This window comes from Brachionichthys hirsutus, chromosome 10, assembly GCF_040956055.1.
Source record: "Brachionichthys hirsutus isolate HB-005 chromosome 10, CSIRO-AGI_Bhir_v1, whole genome shotgun sequence".
NCBI classification, from domain to species: Eukaryota; Metazoa; Chordata; class Actinopteri; order Lophiiformes; family Brachionichthyidae; genus Brachionichthys; species Brachionichthys hirsutus.
Genome location: NC_090906.1, coordinates 4,294,484 through 4,314,725, shown reverse-complemented (window position 1 = coordinate 4,314,725; position 20,242 = coordinate 4,294,484). Strand labels below are relative to the sequence as shown.

Genomic DNA, 20,242 nt, shown 5'->3' with positions numbered 1-20,242 from the left:
GGCAGCACCCAAAAACAGGCAGTCAAAAAAACCAGCATGGGCGTTTGAGGAGTCTCCAGGCAGCCAGAGGTTCGTGACTGTGCAATGCACGCACACAGACAGCGGCCCGGAGGTCAAGCTTGAAAGGAGACGTACGTTTGTCAACAGCTGATCGTGCGTCATGACGTTGACGTACAATGTGAGTGAGTGTAAAATTCTCCCTTTCGCCTGTCTGTCAGGAGAAGAGAGCCACCGGGGCGACGGGAACAGAACGTAATAAATGTCGTGAATGAGGGTGTGTGTAAAACATTTGTTGTTCAAAGACCGGTGCTTACCTGTTTAACTTCACATCAAAGCGTGTATCCGTTGTTTGATTTCGACTTCATTCACTGTGTATCGCCGTACAGGCATTCACTTCCCCCGCAGACACAGCGGAAGTAAAAGAATGACGGCGTTGAGCCGCAGGGTGACGCTGCAGTATCGTAGTGCTATTTTCCGCTCCCAGCAACATTATTTTTCATTCTGCATAAAAAAAAAAAAAAAAACCTGCTCTAACAACAGTTCACCTGTTAAAAATGTCAAATCATTAATTTGTTCAAGGCTTATCAAATGACTTATTAGAACACTTCTACTGCTTTCCTTGCTCTGGGTGGCCCGTCTTATCTTATAACAGTCATTTTATTAAATTCAATCTATCCTACAGTGCTTTCATTTCCTAACAGAGTTAAAGTGGTCTTTGACCGACATGTGGGGTCATTACGAGGTAAATGACCCCACATGTCTGATATTTGCTTAAGTGTGTTGCTATGGCTACTCAGTGATTTATTTTACAAATTATTACACAGCTGATTTTAGTTGTTTTCAGATTCGCTTAAATTAATTTCGATTATCTTCTCTTAGTCCTGAGACATACAGTCACCTGAACATAGATATATATTTATAACTAAATGAAGGCGACACACTCTTGAGTCTTACAGTTCCAAAGCAGCAGAGTTAGGTATTAAATTACCATTCATTTCCTGCTAGTGTTGTAATCAGTTTGCTGTCCTGTTTCACTCTTCTCTTGAGTTAATGTCTTCGTGTCTGTGGCTCTTGCGATACACAGGAATGTAATGAGCAAGAAACAACATCGATCTGTGGGCTTGGGGAACCTGGGTTCCATTGCTGTTTCTCCAAACATGCATTGCTATGGGAGACTGGTCTGCTGGGATAAAGCATGCTGTGAGTTGTCTCCATGGTGATGGACAGACACACAGGCCTGCGGGGGGGAGTCGACACAGATCAACCTAAGACAACAAACGAGGATTGCTGGATGAGTGTGCGTTTTCTATTTATTTTTTATCCTGTTGAACGACAGTTTTCCTTAAATGCACAAAATAAATTCAAGCCCACAGTTTATTAAGTTACTTCACTTTTCTCTATGAAAGAAAAGCGTATGAGGAGAATCATTTGAGGATAATATACATCATGCCAAATGTTAGTAACAAGAGCAGAACTTCGCTTACACAACTTTATTAAACCATTAGTGAATGACCAATAAGCATCATAATCCATTGAGAGTGAATAGAAAATGATAATCGAAACTCTGAAGTCACACTAGTTATATCAGGTCAAGCCAAGTCAGTTATTTTGTACACCACATGTAGAAATGACCGTAATGTTGAGTTTGGGCAGAGTGTTTTGACATGCATCATTACAAATCAAGCAAAAGATCCAAATCAGTAATCAAACTTATGATGTATTATCACATGTTAAGATAACATTTTAGTGATATCTTGAGATAACTTCATGACCCTACAACAGTTGTATGAAGTATGTAAAGTAATTAAAATACCAGTAAGCAATACTTACTTCATCTGCAACATTAAAGTATGCATGCATCAATATCTGTTGTTTTCATTGATGCTAATACTTTTGTACTTCTACTCTGTCAGTCCGATGAAGTTGATCATTGGATGTAGTTTTACACCAATCAGTGACATCTACGCTGAGTGCTGCAAAGGACGGGCCATGAGGATCATGGGAGGCTGCTCTCATCCCTCCAATAAACTGTTTGTGCCTCTTCCCTCAGTGAGAAGATTGCAGAGCATCAAGGCAAGAACCTCCTGGGACAGTTTCTTTCCCAAGACAGGGAGACAGTGAGAACAATAAACATTGATGCTTCTCAACGCCTGCTGCTCTTGTTTTCGCTGATCATCACTATGGCTATACGACGTATTTTGAATTGTCTTTTAGTATTTATTTATATTTATATTTTTAGGTTTTTACGATCACTGAGCCTCGGGAACAAATTCCGTTCTGTTGTGTTATTAACATGTTGGGATGACAAATAAATTGAACGTTGAACACTGACTTCACTTTAGGTTTTATAACTCACAATGAGACATAAAATATTAGAACAATTAAATCCAGTATTGAAGTGAATTCAAACATAATGGAAATTGTATCATCAGAAAATGACACACTTTGGCATATGCTACTATCAAATTGGTCAAATTCCACTCGCTGACTCACGTTACAGTAATCACGGCTCTCTGAGATTATGGGAATACAGCAAGGTATATGTGTATGTGTGTGTGCGTGCGTGCGTGCGTGTGTATCCATAAACTATGAAAATGAGTTTAGTATACAGGCAGCAAGAAGGTTCTGGGTTCAATTCCTTTCTGTGTGGAGTTTGTATGTTCTCTCCTTGTCTGCATGGGTTCTTCCTGGACTCTCCGGTTTCCTCCCACATCCAAAAACGTGCATTGTAGGTGAACTGATCGATCCAAATTGTCCAGGGGAGTGAATATGAGTGGCTGTTTTTATTTTATGAGGCTCTGCGATGAGCTGGGGTCTCATCAGGGGTGTACAACTCCTCTTGCCCATTGACTGCTGGGATAGGCTCCAGCACGACCCACGACCCGGTAACGGACAAAGCGGTTCGGAAGATCAATGAATGAATGAATGAATGGTGTGCATGCATGTCTCTGTGTGGACTCACAGGAGGCTGACTCTGGATGAGAACTGGGTTGCGTCACTGATTCATCACAATAATTATTCACGCTCACACCTAAAGTTCCGAGTTAGTGTCACGTAATCCAGAGATAACCCATGCAGACAGTTCTCAGGTAGATCGATAGATAGATAGATAGATAGATAGATAGATAGATAGATAGATAGAGATTCCCTCTTTCATTTCTGTAGTAAGCAGGGAAGCTTTTTTTATTCCTAATTGACATACATGTTGCACCACACCAAACTTACTTCATGGCGATGAGATGAAACAACTTTGACGTCAGCAACACAAAGAAACTCAACTCCCTTGTCAAACCGATCCGACAGCTCTTTATTTGTTTTAGATCTCAGGTAGCACATGTCTACAGTGGAAGAGAGAGAAAACACCCGCATTCGTTCTGACAAAATGTTTATTAAATGTTCCATCTTGACACCTTTGCCATACAAGCACTGACATATCTATTTAGGAAAACATTTTAATGTACAACAATGTTATTTAAAAGAGACAAATTAGGGAAATGTTTTAGTTCTATGTACAAAACTAATCCTGTTGACCTGGAAACAAACATCCCAACAGCTGCAGTCATCCCTCAGGGTCTCTCACGCTCTCTCTCTCTCTCTCTCTCTCTCTCTCTCTCTCTCTCTCACACACACACACACACACACACACACACACACACACACACACACACACATACACATACTTACATAAAGAGGAACATACAGTCAATTGTATTTGATGTAAAAGATACACAAACAAACAAATTCACAATGCAAGGCTATTTGGAACACAGACATACAGTGGAATATGTAGATATATGCATTAAAATACATGACAAATATTTTTTTAAATCTTATAAATATGAAATAAAGTTGCATATAATCACATAAAGATCACATAAAAGAGCTTGCATAGTGAGTGAAACAGGCACTTCGGAGTCCTCAACAGCAAAACTGTGGGGAGAAGGACAAAGTCATTGCTTGGGGCCATGTCATGGATCCATCTTCAGTTTCAGTCTCAGCAGAAACTCTTCTAAGCAAATATTACATGCAAAACACTCATGCAAAACACACAAACACACACACACACACACACACACACACACACGCACGCAAACACACGCACGCAAACACACGCACGCAAACACACTGAACAATGGCACAACCAAATCCCCACAAAACGAGAGCTGGCTCTTCCTCGTCATTGTCCTTGGTGGGACACACACCATTTCACCTGAACGTCTCGGTGAAACTCAACACCAGCTGCCCAACAGTTAATGACAGAGTAGAACACAAACAAGAAGCAGGTGCTTTTCTAAAGATAATCCCTTAGAGGCTATAATAGAAATACAACACGTACTCACACATTTCTAAATATTTAAGCCGTTATTTAGGAGAAAACACGCCGTACAGTGTCGTAGCCAACTGACCACAACAGCCTCTGAAACAGATCAAAGCAGTTAAAGAGTTAAAATGATTAACAGGAAGCAGGAAAAACCAGTATCTGTACAAGCGTCTTCATCTCGGAGTCTTTCCACAAGGTTCGCCCTTCGGTTTCACGTAACAAAAATGAACACAGATGCACAAGAACACTCATTAACATTTAGATTTGACCCATTCCGACCTTTATCCCATCAAACATAGTCTCTCTTATCGTATCCTCCGCCTGCACTGACGCTGCGCGGGGCAGAGTAGGCCATCCGAGGTGGCTTGTACTTTTGCTCCTTTGGGGGGCAGCTGCTGCACAACATGGCCCCACCAATCAGTAACAGGGCAGCTGCTGCCCATCCAATGTAGAGCGATGCCCCGATCTCCCTCCGCTGAGAATTGCTCAGAATGGGGTTGTAGAAATCCCGGACAATGACACTGGCGGTCCAGGAGGCAGGGATGAGGACCAAGAGGCCTCCAAGGATGAAGAAGATTCCTGCAATGATCATCACTTTGGCCTTGGCTGTCTCCTCTTCAATGCAGTTTGTGCACTTGGCTCCGACAATGGAGATCATGACCCCCAGCACCCCGAGTATGATGGAGATGATCATCATCGCTCTGGAGGCCTGTAGCTCCTGTGGTAGAGCCAGCAGGGAGTCGTAGACCTTGCACTGCATCTGACCCGTACTCTGAGTGACGCAGTTCATCCACAGACCCTCCCAGATGGTTTGAGCCGTGATGATGTTGGCTCCAATAAAGGCCGACACCCTCCACATCGGCAGGGCGCACGTCACTATTGCAATGATGAATCCAAGCACTCCGAGGGCGATGCCCACGATCTCCATGCCCATCGACATGCTGGCTCCTTGAAGACAGGATAAGACTTGAAATAGTGCACGGATGTTGGGATTAGCAAAAACCCTCTTCGATAATAATAAGGTGTGTCCTCCTGTGTTGCGTTGGCGTCCTTTGGCAGGTGTGAGCGTCTGGAAGAGGGTGTGATGTAGCTCTGAGACGCTGTCACGGAAACGAGAGATCCTTTATAGCTCAGGGGAGCAAGGAGGAGTCCCTTGGTGATGATGTCAGCAAGAGGGTGTCTTCACACACACACACACACACACAAAAAAAAAACTCACCACCTGTGCTCAAACAGCGGAGGAGGGGAGCTGGAGCCAGAGCAGAGGGATGTGATGGAGGGAAGGTGTGTCTGTCTGTGTGGTTGATGGGGGTTGGTCACTGGTAAGATGGCAGTCTGTTACTGGCTACCAAGAAACATCAACACAAAGTCAACACAAATGTGTAAAAACATGACCCCTGCAAAGTTGTAGTTCTTTAAGTCTTGATTTTAATACTTTAATTAATGGAGATCAGAATGGAAGCTTCACCCTCTGACAATGGCAAACACACACACACCTACACACGCACACCCACACACACACACACGCGCGCACACACACGCCGGTATAAATACAAGCTCGGGTGATAAGGATACTGTTTTTTTGTTACTTCCTGTAGTGTGAGTTTCTTAAACAGTCAGGATTCAGTGTTAGGAAAACAATCCCAAAGCTAAGATGGAAACCGGAATAACTGCACCCAGAGTAAATACGAGCAGCGGGAAAATATAATGGGCCGATTCTGAAGCACCTTTAGCACACAGACAGCACCATCTTCTCAGTATCGGTTAAACACTACTCTGACCAAACAATACGGAGACATCACGGTTCAGGAGACTGTAAAAAAAGATTAGTTGGGAGGAAAAAGGTTCATATTTCACTGTTACATACGTTGCTGTTTGAATGCCTTTATGAGGATTGGTCAAATAATTCAGGAAATGGTTGATCTGGAGATTTAGAAGATGTCTGTGTTTTGTTTCTTTGCTTGTTTATTTATAACACTACAAATGAGGAGGGTTTGGATGTCACAGCAGTAATTTTAACAATTTTATCAGATTTTAAATGTTTTTAGAAACGTTTTTATGTATGGAAAAAAACAATCTTTTAATTATTGGCAATGCAATTTCTGGAATTAAAATTTAAGATTATGTGTAAATTATGTGTTCATTGAAAACTAATAGATCCAATAGCGAATAAATAGTACCGGTACAAATAAATATTTGTCTTCATGGTTATCAGCTTTATTCTACATGCATTTTATTTCCGAAATACTAATTTATTTATTTTTAACACTCGGTCTACCAGAATTCTGCAACTACTAGAATGACCATAGCAGTCATTTTGACTGCTCGGACATTATAATTTGGATTATTGTTATAATGATCGAAGAAAAAATAGGTGGAATCGGTAAAAAAAAAAAACCCCATCAGGCCACTAAATGAAAACTATAATGATTGAGTGTTTTATTTATTTCACTGACACAACATAACGTCTCTGCAATGACGCATGCCAACTCGAACTGCAACAATTATCTCTGTGGAAAACATGTATCCTGCTTTCAGAACAGGTTGGTGTCATCATTAGACCGTTAACAATGATAATTATTAACTATTATTCCAAAATGCTGTGAGGGGGCGGCCAGCCAGCTGAAGACACTCTGCTGTTGCGATGCCAATTTGCTTTGTTTATGGCTCACAATCACTCACAGTGAACGCAGGTAACCTGCACCCCCCATGTGCAGCTCCCACGCACCACCTTGTGACATTTGACACAAGTGTCCTTTTTCCTTCCAGTTCCTTCGTATTTTGCACTGACTTCTCTTCTCCATCTTCTGCTGTCATGTGTCCGGAGCAAAGCTCATTTGTGACTTGCGTTATGAAGTTCCTCCATGACAGCATCTCATTGGTGCATTTCGTGAACTGGATCGAAGCATTTATGTTAGCCAGGTCAAGAATATTATTGACCATCTTCGTGGTGCTTTCACTGAGTATTTCCTCGCCATTTGATCAAGCACATCTACTTCAAGCTTGGTTCTGTTGTAGTATAACAGTCTCCGGCTTAGCCTTGCGGTCACTTGTGAAGTTGACAGCTGTGTAGACAGTGCGTAGTATGGAGATATTTTTCCTTGGTTTTCATTGATAGACTGTTAGAGTTGCACAGTTCAGCACCTCTGTAGTGCAGAAATGTGGACCAAAAAGCTGTCTATCAGAAAATCATGCTGTTTTGTAAATTTGGAGACCCCCTGGAATACCTAAATAAAGGTTAAGAAGCTCACAAGATCCCAACAAACTAGCAGAGGATTACATTACAGAAATATAGCCTACCGGTAATAATGATGATGATAAGGAGTCCTCATTTAGGCCTCATACCTTGAAAATTAGCTGAGGGGATGTCAGCAAGTGTGGAATTCGATGATAGTTTTTGTTTTTTAAACCAAGTTATGACATTGCAAATTTTGAAAGCAGTCAACATGACTGCCTTGGTAGTTCTAGTGTTAAACGGTTTTCAGGAAATGTCTTGGAATTGGAACTCTTACAAAATATTTATATACCAACCACCTTTTTAGGGACAAACAATTCAAATACTGATATATATATATATATATATATACATATATATCACGGACAACAACACCTCATCACCCCCATTCGGTCATCATAAACAAGATTATGTCCTCCTGAATATTCTCACAAATGTTTGAGGAGCCGAAATGTCCCACAACCTTGCAGAAACAAAGTCAGAGAACAAATGGAGGCTTTTTCTTTATTTCAACATTGTCTGCATCTTTCACGTGCTCCGTGTTGACGAAACAACGGCAGTCGATCCATCGCGAGCGAGATAACCACCATGGCCGTCTGTTATCAGAACACGAGTCGACCAGCTGCTGTGTTATGGAAACAAGAACAGAAGTATCGGCCTGTTCTGGTGTTATGTGTTTAAACCGAGTGGAAATAACTAGCCACATTTATGCTGCTATATACTAATATTATAATACATAACAGCATAATAATTTGACCCCACTCTTTACTTGATTGATTAAATTGCTAGTCATTTGTCACAAAGGAGCTTAAAAAGCTTTCTCCTGGTCGCTGCACGTATTCTCCTCACTGCTGCTCAGATCTCGTCATTCATGTTCCCGGTTAGGGAGGAGGCTGGAGGAGGCTGCTGCGCCGCGCCTCAGGAGGACACCTGCTGCATCCATTTGTCTATTCAAAACAGGAAAAGGCAGGTCGGCTGCACGCGGGCCAGAAGTCAGACACTAAACCGAACGGCTTGCCCACCAGAAATCACATTTATTAATAGCGGTACATATTTACCAGCAAATGTATTGCTCATCACATGTAAAATACAATCGAAAGCTTCCGTCTTCATATATATATATAGACATATATATATATATATAAACCTTAGTGATCATGTTTATTTAAATGAAGCCCATATGATGTTTCACGATGCAAGTCTTTATTCATTTTTCAGGCATTTTCACATCAGACACGTAATTTCAGTCAATCATAAACTGCATAAAGTCAAACACAAAACTAAACTTAACACAACAACAGACATTCTGTATGACACTTGTCTGAACACAGTGAAATGTGATACAGATGAAGCAACTCCTTTTACCACTCTTTTTTCATCACTTGTTCTCCTTACAGCCCAATCTGCCATGTTGACTGTGCGTTTAAACCCAAGATAAGCCCCATTTGGCTCGATTGTGGCGTATCTCACACACATGACTCTGTCACCGTCTGCATTTTGTAATAAAAAATAAATCTGTAATGTCCGTATTTGCTTTAGAACAGTGGACAGTAAATAACTGATAGTGATGTATCCACGATGTACATATCATTCTCCACTAATAAATATATATATCGGCTGAACTGAAATGACTGCATAGATCCTGAATTAGATCTAATGTGACTTAGACGAATAGCGATTGTAAACATAATGATCAGGCATCTGTGTAGCATCAAAAAAGTTCATATTCACAAATATTTATGGCCCTTAATATTCACAAAACACATGGTTTGGCTCTTTGACTATTTCTTTCAGTACACAGTTGGTCCCAGTGAAACCATTGTGTTTACGTTTGCTGCATGTATGTACAGAATTCATTCAAAAGACATGAATAAGAAGAATGTACACGATTCTTCCCGGTCTCGCCGCCCGTCCCTCACACGTAGTCCCTCCTGTTGTAGGAGCTTTGGGCGGTTGACTTCGGCGCAACGGAGTACGCCGCACGACTCTGGGCTGGTATGGTGTACCTCAATGGTTTGTCCTTCTGGGGAGGGCAACTGCAGCAGAGGATGGACCCCCCAATCAGGAGCAGGGCTGATGCGGCCCAGCCGAGATACAGCGCTGCCCCGATCTCCATCTTCTGACCAGAGAGGATGATTGGACTGTAAAACTCAACTATGATGGTGTGTGCTGACCAGGAAACCGGCACCAGCTGGGCCAGCGCCGCTCCGATGAACGCCCCGCCAGAGGCGGCCATCACCCTGGCTTTAACCCCATCATCGTCGATGCAGTTGGTGCACTTTGCTCCCATCACAGCTATGAGAAGCGCTATTATCCCGATGATGATGGAGACAACGGTGAGTGCCCTGGCTGCCTGCAGATCCTGAGGTAAAGCCAGCATGGAGTCGTAGAACTTACACTGCATCTGGCCCGTGCTCTGGAACACGCAATTCATCCATAGGCCCTCCCAGAACACCTGAGCGGTGACGATGTTGGCGCCGATGAAGGCAGAGACTCTCCACATCGGCAACGCACAACTGATCACGCTCAGTATCCAGCCGAGCACTGACAGAGTGACACCCGCCACCTCAAGCCCAAACGACGCCATTGTGCGCTGAGACAGGAGCTCCTTTATTTGTCCGTTTGGTTACTCTTTAATCGCTTTTCTTTCCCTCCTTCCCTTCTCTGGCTTCTTTTCCCACCTTTTAATTTCCACAAGGTGTCTGAAGGTCTTCTTGATATTTTTACCTTTGTCGGCCGTCCTCTCCTTTCCCCTCGGCGTATCTCCTACTGCTGCCCCCAGCACCTGCTGCTTAATCCAGGGGTGTCGTTTATCGCAGCGTGCGTGCGTCCTCGTCAAACTCTGCTCCGTCTTTGTGCCCTGTCAGGCGTTGTAATCCTGTGTTCTGCTCATATATATTTATATATATGTATTGCTTTATTGCAAAACGGTCAGGCCCTCCTAAGCGATGATATCATTCACTGAACTGAGCCAATCAGATGAGTTCTGGGCATTGGCCTCATTTACCACCTGGGAGTGTTTGTGATCATTTGTGTACCCTGTCACATGAAGAGTATTTTTATGGTTTAACCTTTTGCCCATGGTAGCTGTGGGTGTGTTTTCTTTATTGCTGTTAGAGGTAATAAGTGGCCAAGGCTGAAGCGTTTATGTGGTTCATGGGAGACCACATGAGACTGCGTCTGTGCTTGTATCAAACCTTTTAGCAATAAATATAAATCTTTATGTGTGTTTCCTACTGTAGACACTCTGTCCTCATTCTTTTGGTACTAGGATGTGTAATGTCTTCACAGACTCGATGACAACTGTTCACTTTTTAAAGCTAAACATTATACAATGTTTACTGGGTCAAGTCATAAAATACAATTTGGGTTACTGACAAACTAGATGTAATGTATTATTTTGTAGATCTTGCAACGCTCTATGAACAAACTTTACTCTTTTCAGCTTTGAAAAATTATGTAAACAGAGCTCTTCAATAGCCACAGTGAAATACGAGTCCAGTGTTAGAACCAAAACCAACATCCACAAATCCAAGCCTGTAAATCTTCCACAGGGAAACTTCACTTCACTTCACCTTTATTGAATTTGTCCCTCGGAGGGCAATTTGTTTTACAGCATATACACACATTTTCCACAACATATAACGGACACGCAAGACACAATTAAGGGACATATAAGGCACAAATGACAAATTAGAGCAGCATCGTTGTAAAGGTGTTAAATGTTGTACGTGAGGCCATTGGTAAAAGGCGATAGTATCATTGTGTCTAAAATACCCTGCTGGAAAGGCTCAATCATTCACAGAAACAGATTTGGAGACGACCACTTCTGAGTGGGCAAGTAGTCCAACAGTTCAAGAACAATGTTCCTCAATGCAAACGCACAGTATCATTCATTAATTCGATGAATATTAGCTTACCTGATTTCATAAATCCTATTTCTGAAAGAGGAACACCATGCTAAATCTTAAACATCTATAGGTCTTAAAAATTTAAAAGGCAGCGCTAATGTGAAAGTAAAGTTTGTATTGTTAGTTTTAGAGCAATATATGCTGCTACTCAGATAAGGATGCTTTCAGGGAACTTCCTGTTTATTCTAGCAGAAACTTCCAAAGCACATTGTGTGTGGCGTAACTTCAGAGCTCAGGCGTTGTGGCACTCGGCAGGATATGGTGTGGATTCTGCACTGATAGCACAGCACCATCGTCACACTTGGCACATTTGTGAACTGTGACGCTGCAGGATTAGCCAAACACCTCTGCCGAATAATTGTTAACCCAGTGACCGCGATAAGATAAAAGCATTGAGGGTACTGAGATTATTTCTGGCAATAAGGAAGGAAACAAATAATATTCCAACATTTCTTATCACATTTGGCAGCCAGTTCTATCAAATGCTTTATTTGCCTGAGATATATGAGATTTGTGATGCTGGTTGACAACTGTTGGAGTGTGCTCTTCACAAACAGCTCTACTGAGCAAATGTTTATAGGCAACATTTGTATTTGGGCACAGCTCAATATTATCACTTCCTGCAGCTTTTATTTTATAGTATTTTTTTTTCACCAACTCCTGGTGATATCTGACTCCTTAGCTTCTAAATACCGTACTCTTTTCATTCACCTCCTCATTCCTAACTTCCTCTTTTGCACCCATTTTATTGATTTTTTGTTTTTTGCATTCAATTGGATTGGAATTATGCCACATTCAATAAAAAATACATTTAAAATGTATATTTGTTGTTTTTTATTTACCTACTTCAATGGCAGACTCACCAGCTTTAATCGCAACATTTTAAGTTCACATCACCCGAGTAAGTGACATGTGACCAGCCCATGAATCATACTGACATAACAGGTTGACATTTCTCTCAGCTGACCGACAACTGGCTCGCAGTGCGGTGCCACAGTGTTCTACGCTTGCTGCTGATTTCCGTCGCCATTTCTCTACCTCAGTGAGATGACATCGCCATTTTAAACTAGTTGTAAGGGAGACACGCTTGAAAACAGGCTCGACATCGTTATTATTAAAACACCTGCAAGTCTGAGTGAACGGCTGAACATGAGCTATTTCCATGTTAGTGAAAAAATATATTTCTCCTCAATACCGTAACAACTCTGCAGATATTTTCCAAAGAAGGAGATCCGTGACTTTAGGGGAGTTGCACTGGATGCTTCTATCTCTGTAATTGCTGATAAGTGAGTTTCAGTTAGCGCAGGGAGTATCTATTTCCCTGTGAAATTGTGTGGACTGAGATATTTTTGGACACTTGAACTTTCCCAACTGGAGAGAAAAACACACAAATGATCCATGATCAAATCCAGCTGGGTGCGTGGCGGTGATATTTCAGCATACTGCATTTATGACAGGTTTATCTGTTTGGTCAGCCAAGGGAAGCTAAGATAGCGTACGTGCATTGGGTCTGCAACTACTCCCAAGAGTAAATGCAGGGGGGGGGGAGAAGGTTATAAAACATGCACTCATAATGGGAGTGCTGATACTGGGCTTGTCCTCTGGGAAGAGCTGTAAAAGGCTTAGGTGAATGTAGCCTACACTCATATCTGTAACGATATACCTCTTTCCCGTTCAGGGAGGCGCCATGTCGGGTGGCAGCAGGCCCATCACTTATTAAATCCCATATTTGCATTTTTATTCTGCAGAAATTCCCAAATATATTAATATAGAACACATAATGAGCCAAACCCGAAATATTTCTAAAATGCTTTCATTAATCTGAGTCGTTCATTTTATTTGTTTGTCATGTTTCAAACGTTTACTCTGACCAGAGATTGCACAACAGGCACGGTTAAACTTGTGCAGGACTATCATGGAAACTGAAACACCTCTTCTGTTGCAGCACGACGTGACAGACACTGGTGACCTGAACGGATGTGCTCCACACCCCATGTTTAAATAATCCAAACCATAACACGCTTTATACTGGTTGATACCAGACTGACATAGTTCCATTCCTCTTCCTTTAGACATCTCCAACCAATCACCGTTCTTCAATTCAAACTGCCACTTCAAATAAAGATAAGGGTTTCCACTGGGAGCATTTATTGGATCGTCAGTGGTGTATTTGTTCTATAAGTCTCAGTTTCTAAGTAATAAATCCTTTGACAGATGAAGAAAGCCTCGGACTTCATGGCTGCTGTGAGACTTCGGGACACATTCAGCCGAATAATTAAAAGCGCTTTGAACACTCGGTGGTGCCACTTTCACAACCTCCCAGACATCCTTCTTTCTCTCCGTGCACAGACAGAAAGCAAAACCCATAATAGTATGCCCTTTTCTCCTGCACTATGGGACTGGAAGTGAAATGTGAAAAGTTCACACCAAGTGCTGTGGAACTGACAATATAGAAGATAAAAAAGAAGATAAGAATTTAGAGGAAATTTGATTCTCTGAATCAGAGTGGAGCCTCTGAGAGACTTCCAGGAAGCTACTGACGCACACACACACACACCTACACGCACACACACACACACTGTAAGATGACAGACAGTAGAGGCCTGCCTCCCTTTGGCCGACATGGAGAACAGCAGAACAAAAACCTTCAGAGAGTTTCTTTTATGTCACAACATTTTGAACAAACACCCTACCCGTGAAATTCGTTATATATTTGCACTTATAGTGATCCGTCCTTTTTTAATGCTCTCCACCCACATTGGTTTCACATAGAGATCAAATACAAGGCCTTCTCTTCTGATCTCTCCTCAACAAAAACCTTTTATGTTCCGACTTACAATCATCCTTCAGTCTGATTTACAGAACAAAAACAAACCAAACAATACAGAGTTCAAAACCAGCTTCGGCCTTAACGTTAGACAGTTTCTTCATTTTTCACTTTTGCCATTAAATTCCAACAGATTTTTTTTTTCTTCTTTTTTTTATTTTTTATAGAAATTCTACTTCTTTTGCAAGAGCCATCCATTAAATGACCTCATCCTGTGGGAGGACCAGTTCACATGCTTTACACATTATGTTTTTCTTTATCTCAAGGTTTCAGATCACAAGCACCGTACAATTTGCGAGTAACACTCAAGTGAACAACAGCAATGAACAGGGGAAAAGACCGAATACAGCCACACTGAATGACTGATCTTCATTTTATTCAGTAAAAGTAGAAATCATCAAAACCAGACTGTAGAGTGTGAGAATTAGAGAGAATAAATTACACACAGAGAAGTTCAGAGAATTAATAAAACACAATATGTGCGAGTGATTTTACTATTTTCCAAGGCAACATGGTGATATTTTTTAATTTTTTATATATATTCATTTGGTAGAATTTAAGTTCCATATAATGACAAAGCCTTAATGAAGATTCTGTCTCATTAGCTGTTCACATTTATTAAGTGTTGAGAACAAATCTAAAAATGAGTTTGTATGTGTGTATGAATGAGGCACAAGAACACAGCCATGATCATTTAGAAGTTGTACAATATCCAATATGTGAGGGTAAATAAATGTCCTTAAATTAATCAGGGGAAACTTCAGCCTGAGAATATTTCATGAAGCTATGTGATAAGTAGAATATTTAGATTTACAGAGAATAATTTTATAACTTTCTGTCCAAAGGTGAAAGAGGATGACCAGGAAGACAGGCAGTTTCAGGAGAGGTGGGTAAACCCATGAGTCACGATGGAGCATAACCTGATTACTCATATTCAGACAGCAGCTGCTCAGGAAGACAGACAGTAAAGCAAACTGAGCATGCAGAGCAGCACGTACAGTAGGTCAGGTTAGAAGAAAAGAAAATAGCATTTTTGATGTCACGTTTTTTGCTATAATTTGTACAAGAACTGTTTTGACCTTGTGTATATAAGATCTGGTCAGTGGCACCTTGTGGATTTGAGACTTACTGTACAAAACAATTCAGTTTAAGTTCCCAAAAGTACAGCCATGTTTTGGTCAGAGGTGGAATCCGAATTTGACTAGTTTAAATACCAAGTGATATAAAATACATAATATTATTCTAACTAGCTGCAATTCTGATTGAAATATTCACAATCTAATTTTCACACATTTACATTTTAATGCCAAACAAAAGGGATCATTCATGAGAGGATGCACGCTGACACGTGGGCCTATAAAAGTCAGAGAACAAATGACACAACATTTCCATTAAAACGAAACAAATCACAGCTAGTTTATCATCTTCATTTTCAACTTTGGATATTACTGGCTTTTTAATTGGAAGGTTTATGGTTAGCTTCCTTCGCACCAGAAGGTTTGTACTATTCTATTATTGAACTCAGTCCGCCGTCTCCTCCTAATGCAGCGCAAAGTGCTTTTGATGTATCCAGACTCCAGCAGCAAGACGTCCAAAGTCATGTGAATGTACAATGCTGAAAAAGTCCCTGAGCACAACACCATATTTGGTCAGTCTGAGGTTTATGTCGGCAGTATCTTCATTCAAATCAGGCTGAGTCATGTTTCACCGAGAACGTCACACTTCCCTCCTGCTGCTTCAGGGGAAACCATGAGGGGCATGAAAAAAAAAACAATTTCAGTTTATGTGAGCTTCTTTTTCACAAGGTTTTTATATTGTATTAAAAAAAAAAATCAGCTTATGTAAGCTACTTTTTCATAAGGTTTTTATATCGCATCAAATTTGAGTTTTTAACTCGTGCTAATAGTTCCATGGGCAAAGCAGTCTGACATTTTTGTCCTTTTGTTCAATGACTAGTTAATGGTGGGCAAACAGGTTTCAGGTTTGTGTAGTTTGGGGGTGGACCCGGAGAGCAGGGACTGACGGCTGTGACATGTTTTCACCTTATGCCACTCCTCTTTCGGGGAGGAAGTCATATGCACCTGCTCTTCTCTGAGTGTTCTTTCATTTAGCAATCACCTTTGTCAAACTAGGCACCTGTTTCGCCAGAGACAATCAAGGCTTACCTCGCAGGAGGTGAGGAACCACATTTACAAAGAGATCAGTCAAAGAGGCAGTGGAAGAGAAGATTTGCTGCCCACAATGGTGTCTGCTGGGTTACAAATGCTGGGGACAGCCCTGGGGGTCCTGGGCTGGATCGGTGCCATCGTTGTCTGCGCTCTACCAATGTGGAAGGTCAGTGCTTTCATCGGCAGCAACATCATCACCTCTCAGACAGTCTGGGAAGGCATTTGGATGAACTGTGTGGTCCAGAGCACAGGCCAGATGCAGTGTAAGGTCTACGACTCCTTGCTGGCCCTCAGCTCTGACCTCCAGGCTGCTCGGGCCCTGACCATCGTCTCCATCATTGTGGGTGTCCTGGCTATTCTGCTGGCTGTGGCCGGAGGCCAATGCACCAACTGTGTGGAGGATCCTCAAGCCAAGAGCAAGGTGGCCATCGCTGCTGGGGTCGCTTTCATCATCGCTGGGGTCCTCTGCCTCATCCCTGTCTGTTGGTCGGCCCACACCATCATTCGAGACTTCTACAACCCGTTGGTGGTCCAGGCCCAGAAGAAAGAGCTGGGCGCTTCTCTCTACATCGGCTGGGGGGCTGCGGCTTTGATGCTAATCGGAGGAGGGATTCTTTGCTTCAACTGCCCCCCTAAAGATCAAGGTTCCTACACTGCAAAGTACAAAGCTGCCGGATCCGAGGCCTCTTCAGCGCCAGCGTCTGGAAGAGGCTACGTTTGAAAGTAAATGTTTACTGGGGCGGATGAACTGGTGCGACTGGGTTGTGAGTGTCAAGATTTCGGGATGGTACTCGAGAAACGTTTTCAGAGTTTTACTTCTCATGAGTGCACCAGGAAGAAGAAAGAAGAAACAGCAAGAGAAGGAACCAGACCCAAAGCCAAACTTCAGTTTATTGCTGTTGATCCACCTACATGTATGTGTGTGGTTACTGATATGAATATTAGTCCTTTTGTATTTCTTTTCTTAACATTGCGTACTATAATATCAGTTTTCTTTTATATATAAAACTGCCGATAAACATTTTGTCAACTCTCACATGTTCAATAGAATCCATTCTGCACTTTGTTTCAGTAATGAAACAAAGCAATGAAATAACTTGATTCTATTTGCGTTTTTGAACATTCTGGGTGTGTCAGATTATCCCTGTATTCTAATTAGTGCAAAGTGCAAAGAACTTGTTTAGAAAAAAACCTGAATAGTCGTTGAGAAGAAACTATTGTCTGAGTTTCTGGTAGATCAGGTTTAGGTGTGGCCGTGGAGAAAGGCACGATGGCCGCTCACATTACGAATCAACTGACAGAGTGTCCTTTGTTTAACAATTCAAAGAAGCAATTTATATATCGGTGCTGTAAATATAAAAATTCCCAAAATACAAAAATGTCCTTGCTTTTTATTATGCTATGTTTTGAAATAAAAAGAAATAAATAAGCAGAACTTATTTCAGGGTCATTCAAACTCATTTTATTGTGTTTCTGAGATCATGTATGTTGTTGTGATCTGTATTGTAAATAAATAAATACAAATCAGGAATTAATTCTTTGTTGTTTGAGTGAACATTAAACGTTCTTGGTTACCTGAACACATTAACCCAGACTCTGGTGCTTGGGTTTGCTCAAGACTTGACCTGTGCGTGTGTGTGTGTGTGTGTGTGTGTGTGTGTGTGTATACGCACAGGTGGGATCCAGTCTTGAAGCCATTCTTGACGTAACAAAGCTTGTGTGTGGGAACGAGCACAGAGGGAGGACAATGGTTAATATTAGGTCTCAGCTTGCTCCTTTTGTCTGACAGCTCAAAAACTCCACCCAGAAAGTTTGGACTACGACGGGAGTCGGTTTTCCTTGGCAGTGGGACCCATCAGAGCACTGAAGACTCTTCCACAGGCAAGCGTAGAGGAGTATGCTGTGTGCTTTCTGTCTGACCTGCAAGACGTCAATCTTCCGGCAAAAACAACCTTTTCCTCTGTTCTTTTAGACATCCTGGTTGAATCCGTTTGAAATGGCATCTCAGGGTCTCCAGATCATGGGTGTGTTGCTGGCCTTCATCGGCTGGTTGGGCACCATCATCACCTGCGCTTTACCCATGTGGAGAGTCACTGCTTTTGTCGGGGCGAACATCGTCACCGCTCAGGTGATCTGGGAGGGCTTGTGGATGACCTGCGTGGTCCAGAGCACGGGTCAGATGCAGTGCAAGGTGTACGACTCCATGCTGGCGCTACCTCAAGACCTGCAGGCTGCCAGGGCCATGGTGATCATCGCTGTGATCGTCGGGCTGTTCGGCACCCTCATGGCCGTGGTGGGAGGGAAGTGCACAAACTGCATGGAGGATGAAGTGGCCAAAGCCAAAGCCTGCATCACATCTGGAGTGATCTTCATAATCGCCTCGTTGTTAATCATGATCCCAGTGTCCTGGTCCGCTCATGCAGTGATCCAGGACTTTTATAACCCCATGGTGATCGCAGCTCAGAGGAGGGAGCTCGGGGCGGCACTTTATATTGGCTGGGGTTCCGCCGGGCTGCTGTTACTGGGAGGGGGTCTGCTGTGCAACAACTGTCCCCCAAAAGACGGTCGACACGCTATACCAGCCAAGTTTGTCCCCGTTAGATCCGTAGCTTCAAATATGGACTACGTGTGAGTATAAATGCTATAAGAACTGCTTTATAAAAAATAAAAATAAAAATAATAAATAAAAAAGAACTGCTTTATGAGATTACAGCTTTTCATTAAAGCTGTAATCTCGGCTTTCATTTATTTTCTCATCAAAACGTTGCACACAATCTGTTCCTTAAAATGAATAAAAGCAAGAAAGCTGTGTTTTGTTTGATACGGGAAAAAACTCCCTCCTTTCAAACTCAATATACACTTGGGAACATTAAAGTAAGAACAGACAGCACGATAGTATGCGAATGAATGTTTGTTAGTCTCTAGCATAGGCTGTAATGTAATATTTCTCTGAAACAATATTTGCATCAAGAACAAGATCCCATTGAACAGCATGGATCAGTTTTTGCAGAGATTGTTGTCCTGAGAGGCAATGAAACTCAAACAAATCAGTTTCAAAAGCTCATTATATTGTTTGGCAATGTCTCAATATATATATATATATATATACACACAATTGTATTGATGTAACAATCACTGCCTGATTTATGTGAGAAATAAAGCTTCCTTGTTCCTCCCAACCGCTTCCCCCTTTTTTTTTGTATTCCGAAACTGTTGTGAAACTGAGCTTCTCACTGACAGCTTGTGGTGCCTTTTTCAGGAATTCAGGGGAGTAGACTACAGGACATTTACTGTATCTGGCTGAGATGTTTGCCATGCTCCGCTGGGGTGGTAATAAGATGGTAATTTACTACATCTGCCTTCAGTGAAACGAGAATTACTCTCTGAGACAACAGAGCTCTGTGTATGCTTGGATTGATGTTGCTAAGGAACCGTTATAGAGCTCCAAAGAATGGATATTTACACTTGGCCCAATGACGGCACATTTGCCAAGGCTTGTCAGCTTGATAAACTCTCAACCTTTTTTAATGGTTTTCTTCTTGTTTACAGACGTTTTCAGCTGAAACCCGTCTGAGAAGCAGAAACATCGTTTTCTGTTTGGTTCTGTGTTACGTCCTGGTTTAGGAGTCAGAGGACGAAGCAAAACGATGAGACATGCTGCTCAAGTTACAAGAAGAACAAAACAACAATTTATTCTTTACAATTAGTGAACAGACATTCCGTTTTTCTACAGTTTCCATTTTGGCCACACAGATGAAGTGCTAGCAGAATTTCTTTTCT

General features: G+C 41.9%; 2 protein-coding genes across 2 annotated transcripts; one reads left to right on the top strand and one right to left on the bottom strand.

The window, feature by feature from the left end:
* Window positions 1-3,368: 3,368 nt before the first annotated feature.
* LOC137899977 (claudin-4-like) lies at window positions 3,369-10,143 on the bottom strand. The gene is made up of 2 exons (XM_068744013.1): window positions 9,656-10,143; window positions 3,369-5,262 (listed from the first exon to the last, which is right to left on the bottom strand). Exons 1-2 carry the CDS (start codon window positions 10,141-10,143, stop codon window positions 4,611-4,613), a joined length of 1,140 nt encoding a protein of 379 aa, XP_068600114.1. The 3' UTR covers window positions 3,369-4,610.
* Window positions 10,144-16,413: 6,270 nt separating this feature from the next.
* On the top strand, window positions 16,414-19,094 carry LOC137899978 (claudin-4-like). The gene is made up of 2 exons (XM_068744014.1): window positions 16,414-17,014; window positions 18,452-19,094. The coding sequence occupies exons 1-2, from the start codon at window positions 16,536-16,538 to the stop codon at window positions 19,092-19,094; spliced, it is 1,122 nt and encodes a 373-aa protein (XP_068600115.1). The 5' UTR covers window positions 16,414-16,535.
* Window positions 19,095-20,242: the final 1,148 nt, after the last annotated feature.